Source organism: Zonotrichia leucophrys, unplaced genomic scaffold (assembly GCF_028769735.1).
Source record: "Zonotrichia leucophrys gambelii isolate GWCS_2022_RI unplaced genomic scaffold, RI_Zleu_2.0 Scaffold_592_30830, whole genome shotgun sequence".
NCBI classification, from domain to species: domain Eukaryota; kingdom Metazoa; phylum Chordata; class Aves; order Passeriformes; family Passerellidae; genus Zonotrichia; species Zonotrichia leucophrys.
This window is the reverse complement of record NW_026992797.1, coordinates 23,944-30,830: the sequence shown is the minus strand read 5'-3', so window position 1 is coordinate 30,830 and position 6,887 is coordinate 23,944. Positions and strand designations below refer to the sequence as shown.

The window sequence follows — 6,887 nt, the reverse complement described above, 5'->3', positions numbered from 1 at the left end:
CTCCAAGATCCTCAAAAATTCTTTAAAATCGCCAAAAATTTTTTGGGTTTTTTTATAAAAATTTTTGAGGTTCCTCCAATTTTCCCCCAAATTTGAGAACCTCAAAAATTTTTGAAATCCCCAAAATTTTTTGAGTTTTTTTGCAAAATTTTCGATTTTTCTCGAATCCCTCCAAGGTTCTCCAAGGCCCCTCGAGATTTTCCCACCCTTGAGTTCCTCCAAAATCCTTGAAGTTCTCCAACTTGAGGTTTTCCAAAGTTCCTTGAGTTTCCCCCAAAAAATTTTTGGGTTTTTTTCGAAAATTTTTGAGGTTCTTCCAAGGTTCTTGAGATCCTCCAAGGTTCTCCAAGGTTCTTCAACCTTGAGATCCTCAAAAATTCTTGAAATCCTCCAAAATTTTTGGGTTTTTTGCAAAATTTTCAAGTTCCTCCAAGGTTCTCCAAGGTCCTGGAGATCTTCCAACCTCGAGATCCTCCAAAATTTTGGGGTTTTTTCCAAAATTCTTGAGATCCTCCAAGGTCCTCGAGGTCCTCCAAGGTTCTCCAAGGACCTCGAGGTTCTCCAACCTTGGAGAACCTTGAGATCCTCCAAAGTTCTTGAGATCCTCCAAGGTTCTCGAGGTCCTTCAAGGTTCTCCAAGGTCCTGGAGGTCCTGGAGGTCCTGGAGATCCTCCAGCCTTGAGGTCCTTGAGGTCCTTCAAGGTTGTCCAAGGTCCTTGAGATCTTCAGACCTTGAGGTTCTCCAAGGTCCTCGAGGTCCTCCGAGGTTCTCCAAGGTCCTCGAGATCTTCCAGCCTTGGGTTCCTCCAAAGTTCTTGAGGTCCTCCAAGGTTCTCCAAGGTTCTCCAAGGTCCTGGAGATCTTCCAACCTTGGAGAACCTTGAGATCTTCCAAAATTCTTGAGATCTTCCAAAGTTCTTGAGGTTCTCCAAAGTTCTCGAGGTCCTTCAAGGTTCTCCAAGCTCCTGGAGATCCTCCAGCCTTGAGGTCCTTCAAGGTTCTCCAAGCTCCTGGACCTCCTCGAGATCCTCCAAAGTTCTTGAGATCTTCAGACCTTGAGGTCCTCCAAGGTTCTCCAAGGTCCTTGAGATCTTCAGACCTTGAGGTCCTGGAGGTCCTGGAGCTCCTCGAGGTTCCTCCAAGGTTCCTCCAAGGTTCTCCAACCTCGGGTTCCTCCCCATCTCTCCAAAGCTCCTCCACCCTCCACCTTCTCCACCTCGGCCACCGCCCCAGGTAGGACCTCCCCCTTTTTTTTCCCTGGCTCCTCCCACTGTGCTGACCTCATAATGACGTCACGAATATTAATTAGCCCACACAGCCAAGCCCCGCCCACCCAGCGTCTCCGTCTACCAATCGTGCGCCGCCCCCGACCTGGTGGAGCTCCTCTGCTTGGTCACCGACTTCGCCCCGCCCACCCTGGCCGTGGATTGGCTGATGGACGGCGACGTCATCGAGGCCGGCCACGCCCACACCGAGCCGGCCACGCCCGGCCACGCCCCCGGGACCTTCCGGGCGGTGTCGAGGCTCAACGTGACCATGGGGGATTGGTGGGACCACCAGAGGTTCTCCTGCAGGGCCCGCGTGGGGCAGGAGGTGCGCGAGGAGCCCGTGGGGCGGTGCCAAGGTGAGACGTGGACAGGGGGAGGTTCTCGAGATGGTCCTGGTGGGACAAGGTTTGGGTTTGGAGGTTCTGGAGATGTTCCTGGTGGGACAAATTTGGGTTCTTCAGGTGGAGTTTGAGGTTCTTGAGATCTTTGGTGGACCAAATTTTGGAGTTTTGGGGTCTTCAAGGTGGGGTTTGAGGTTCTCAAGATCTTCTAGGTGGGACAAAGTTTGGGTTTTGGGGTCCTCAAGGTGGGGTTTGAGGTTCTTGAGATCTTTGGTGGACCAAAGTTTGGAGTTTTGAGGTCTTGGTTTGACGAAATTTGGGGTTTTTGAGGTTCTTGAGATGTTCCTGGTGGACCAAAGTTGGAGTTTTGAGGTCTTGGGTTGACGAAATTTTGGAGTTTTGAGGTCCTTGAGATGTTCCTGGTGACCAAATTTTGGAGTTTTGAGGTCTTGGGTTGAAGAAATTTTGGAGTTTTGGAGTCTTCACATTGGGTATTGAGGTTCTGGAGATGTTCCTGGTGGACCAAAGTTTGGGTTTTGAGGTTCTTTAGGTGGAGTCTGAAGTTCTTGAGATGTTCCTGGTGACACCAAGTTGAGTTTTGAGGTCTGTAGGTGGAGTTATGAGGTTCTCGAGATGTTCCTGGTGGACCAAAGTTTGGGTTTGAGGTTCTTGAGATCTTTGGTTGACCAAATTTTGGAGTTTTGAGGTCTGCGGGTGGAGTTTTGAGGTTCTGGAGATGTTCCAGGTGGACCAAAGTTTGGGGTTTTGGGTTGTTCACGTTGGTTTTGGGGTCTTCAAGGTCTTGGGTTGAAAAAATTTTGGAGTTTTGGGGTCTTCACATTGGGTATTGAGGTTCTGGAGATGTTCCTGGTGGGACAAATTTGGGTTTGAGGTTCTTGAGATGTTCCAGGTGACGAAATTTGGGTTTTGGAGGTTCTTGAGATGTTCCTGGTGACCAAAGTTGGAGTTTTGGGGTCTTCAAGGTCTTGGGTTGAACAAATTTTGGAGTTTTGAGGTCTTCAAGGTGGGGTTTGAGGTTCTTGAGATGTTCCAGGTGGTCAAATCTTGGAGTTTTGGAGGTTCTTGAGATGTTTGTGGTGATCAAAGTTTGGAGTTTTGAGGTCTTGGATGGATCAAGTTTTGGGTTTTGAGGTTCTCAAGATGTTCCAGGTGACCAAAGTTTGGGTTTGAGGTTCTTGAGGTCTTTGGTTGACCAAATTTTGGAGTTTTGATGTCTTGGTTTGACGAAATTTGGGGTTTTTGAGGTTCTCGAGATGTTCCTGGTGACCAAAGTTGAGTTTGGAGGTTCTTGAAGTGTTCCAGGTGACCAAAGTTGGAGTTTTGAGGTCTTAAGTTGAAGAAATTTTGGAGTTTTGAGGTCCTTGAGATGTTCCAGGTGGGTCCTCAAGGTCCTACAGGTGGGTTTTGAGGTTCTCGAGATGTTCCAGGTGACACCAAGTTGAGTTTTGGGGTCTGTAGGTGGAGGTATGAGGTTCTTGAGATCTTTGGCTGACCAAATTTTGGAGTTTTGAGGTCTTGGGTTGAACAAATTTTGGAGTTTTGAGGTTCTTGAGATGTTCCAGGTGGGTCCTCAAAGCAGTTCCCTTGGATTTTGAGGTTCTCGAGATGTTCCAGGTGACACCAAGTTGAGTTTTGGGGTCTGTAGGTGGAGGTATGAGGTTCTTGAGATCTTTGGTTGACCAAATTTTGGAGTTTTGAGGTTCTTGAGATGTTCCAGGTGGACCAGATTTTGGGTTTGGAGGTTCTTCAGTTGAGTTTTGAGGTCTTGGTTTGATGAAATTTTGGAGTTTTGAGGTTCTTGAGATGTTCCAGGTGGAACAAAGTTTTGGGTTTGGAGGTTCTTGAGATGTTCCAGGTGGAACAAAGTTTGGGTTTTGAGGTTCTTCAGGTTGGATTTTGAGGTTCTCGAGATCTTTGGTTGACCAAATTTTGGGTTTTGAGGTTCTTCAGGTGGGGTTTGAGGTTCTTGAGATGTTCTTGGTGACCAAAGTTTGGATTTTGAGGTTCTTGAGGTGTTCCAGGTGACCAAATCTTGGAGTTTTGGGGTCTTGGATTGATCAAATTTTGGAGTTTTGAGGTCCTTGAGATGTTCCAGGTGGGTCCTCAAGGTAGTTTGGGTGGGTTTTGAGGTTCTTGAGATGTTCCTGCTGGACCAAAATTTGGGTTTTTGAGGTTCTTGAGATCTTTGGTTGACCAAATCTTGGACTTTTGACGTTCCCCAACCCCCCAACCCAACATTTCAGCCCCCCCACCCCCCATTGACCGATTTCGCCGTTTTTCCGCCCAGCCCCGGCCTCCTCGCCCATCTCGGTGTTCGCGCTGCCGCCGTCCCCGTCCGACCTCTACATCTCCCAATCCCCAAAACTCCTCTGCTTGGTCACCAACCTGCCCAGCGACGACGGCCTGGTGGTCACGTGGTCCCGGGTGGGCGGGGCCAGCCTGGACCACCAGCCCCGCCCCCTGCGCCTGACCAATAACTTCAATGGAACCTTCACGGCCGTGTCCGAGCTGCCATTGGCCGCCGGCGTCTGGGAGGGCGGGGCCGCCTTCGTGTGCCGGGTGGGGCACGCCGAGCTGGTGGCGCCCGTCGAGAAGAAGGTCCAGAGACGGGAAGGTAAGGGTTAAAAAATTCTGATTATTTTTTCCCAAAATCCTGATTTTTTTTCCCATTTTTTTCCCATTTTTTTCTGATTTTTTCCCATTTTTTTCCGATTTTTTTCTGATTTTTTTCCCATTTTTTCCTCATTTTTTTCTGATTTTTTGGCCCTTTTTTCCCATTTTTTTTTCGAATTTTTTCCGAATTTTTAGCGATTTTTTCCCCATTTTTTCCCCATTTTTTTCTGATTTTTTGGCCATTTTTTCCCATTTTTTTGCGATTTTTTTCTGAATTTTTAGCGATTTTTTCCCAATTTTTTCCCATTTTTTTCTGATTTTTTGGCGATTTTTTTCCCTTTTTTTTCCAATTTTTTTCCGAATTTTTAGCGATTTTTTTCCCAATTTTTTTCTGAACTTTTGCGCCTTTTTTCCCTTTTTTTTCCCAATTTTTTTCTGAATTTTTCCCCATTTTTTTCTGAATTTTTTCTGATTTTTTGCCCATTTTTTTCTCAACTTTTTCTGATTTTTTTGGCCATTTTTTCCCATTTTTTTCCGATTTTTTTCTCAATTTTTCCTGATTTTTTGGCGATTTTTTGGCGATTTTTTCTCGATTTTTTCTCGATTTTTCCTCCATTTTTTCCCATTTTTTTCTGATTTTTTGGCGATTTCTTCTGAATTTTTCCCCATTTTTTTCTGATTTTTTGGCAATTTTTTTCCCATTTTTTTCCGATTTTTTTCTGATTTTTTGGCGATTTTTCCCCATTTTTTCCTGATTTTTCCCAATTTTTTCCCATTTTTTTCTGATTTTTTCCCTTTTTTTCCCTTTTTTTTCCCCATTTTTTTCTGATTTTTTTCCACATTTTTTCCCATTTTTTCTGAATTTTTGGCGATTTTTTGGTGATTTTTTCTTGATTTTATTTTATTTTTTGATCATATATTTATATATATATATATATAAAATATATATATATTAAATTTTTGATTTATATATATATAAATTTTTTGATTAAAAAAAATATATGAGAAATATATTCATTTCTCATTTTTTTCCCAATTTTCCACCTCATTTTTCGTCCGTTTTCTTCTCAATTTTCGCCACAATTTCCTCTAAATTTCCCCATTTTTACCCCAATTTTCCTCCTTTTTCCTCCTTCAATAATCTCCATTTTTCTGCCATTTTTCCGCCATTTTGTCTCCATTTTCCCGCCATTTTTTCTCCATTTTCCGCCATTTTGTCTCCCTTTGTCCGCCATTTTGTTCCGCCATTTTGTCTCCCCTCTTCCGCCATTTTGTCTCCCTTTTTCCGCCATTTTTTCTCCCTTTGTCCGCCATTTTGTTCCGCCATTTTGTTCCGCCATTTTTCCGCCATTTTGTCTCAATTTTCCCGCCATTTTTTCTCCATGTTCCGCCATTTTGTTCCGCCATTTTGTCTCCCTTTGCCGCCATTTTGTTCCGCCATTTTCCATCGCATTTCCTCCATTTCTCCGCCGTTTTTCATCCGATTTTCGTCAAATTTTCACCAAAATTCACCATTTTTTCTCCTTTTCTCCCCAGGAACCCGCCACGCCCCCTCCGTATTCTTATTCCCACCTCCCCCTGAAGAAATTTCTTCGTCCCTGCCCACGCTCTCCCTCACCTGCCTCGTCCGCGGCTTCTTCCCCGACTCCATCGACGTCCAATGGCAGAAGAACCTCGGGGGCACCCAGAACTCCCAAAACCCCCGGAATTCTCCCCAGACCGGGGGGCCCTGGCGGGAGCGGGGGGGGGAGGGGCGCTACTTCCTGCTGAGCCGCCTGGAGGTGACGCGCCAGGAGTGGGACGGGGGCGACGCCTTCGCCTGCACCGTGGTGCACGAGGGGCTGCCCCTGCGCTTCCTGCAGCGCAGCATCCGCAAGCCGCCCGGTAATTAGCGGGGTCGTTAATTATTGGTTAATTAAAAGTGATTTGTTGGCGAAAAAACGGCGTTTTTCGGCAAAAATTTGGCGTTTCTAGGCGGAAAAATGGGGTTTTTATGGGTTTTTTTGGGTGTTTTGAGTCAATTTTTGGGTTACTGGTTTGTACTGGTTTAGACTGGGATGGAACTGGTTTATACTGGGAAGGAACTGGGATCAAACTGGGATTGAACTGGGATTGAACTGGTTTGTACTGGTTTATACTGGGATGAATTGGTTTATACTGGTTTATACTGGGATGGGGTTTGGGGTTTACTGGTTTATACTGGGAGGGAACTGGGATTGAACTGGGAGGGGTTTGGGGTTACTGGTTTGTACTGGGATTGAACTGGGATTGAACTGGTTTATACTGGGAGGCACTGGGAGAGGGATTTGGGGTTACTGGTTTGTACTGGGATGAACTGGTTTATACTGGTTTATACTGGGATGGGGTTTGGGGTTACTGGTTTATACTGGGAGGGAACTGGGATGGACTGGGAGGGAATTTGGGGTTACTGGTTTATACTGGGATCAAACTGGGATGAACTGGGAGAGGGATTTAGGGTTACTCGTTTGTACTGGTTTGTACTGGGATGAACTGGGATCAAACTGGGATGGGGTTTGGGGTTACTGGTTTATACTGGGATGAACTGGGAGGGAACTGGGATGAATTTGGGGGTTGCTGGTTTGTACTGGGATGAACTGGGAGGGGATTTTTGGGTTACTGGTTT

The 6,887-nt window shown here is 45.8% G+C and overlaps 1 gene segment (V, D, J or C); it reads left to right on the top strand.

Annotated features, from left to right (window-relative positions):
• The first annotated feature begins 1,290 nt into the window (after window positions 1-1,290).
• On the top strand, window positions 1,291-6,184 carry LOC135441852 (immunoglobulin heavy constant epsilon-like). The segment is given in 3 exon segments: window positions 1,291-1,624; window positions 3,918-4,244; window positions 5,780-6,184. Coding segments are annotated over 3 exon segments (873 nt in total).
• Window positions 6,185-6,887: the final 703 nt, after the last annotated feature.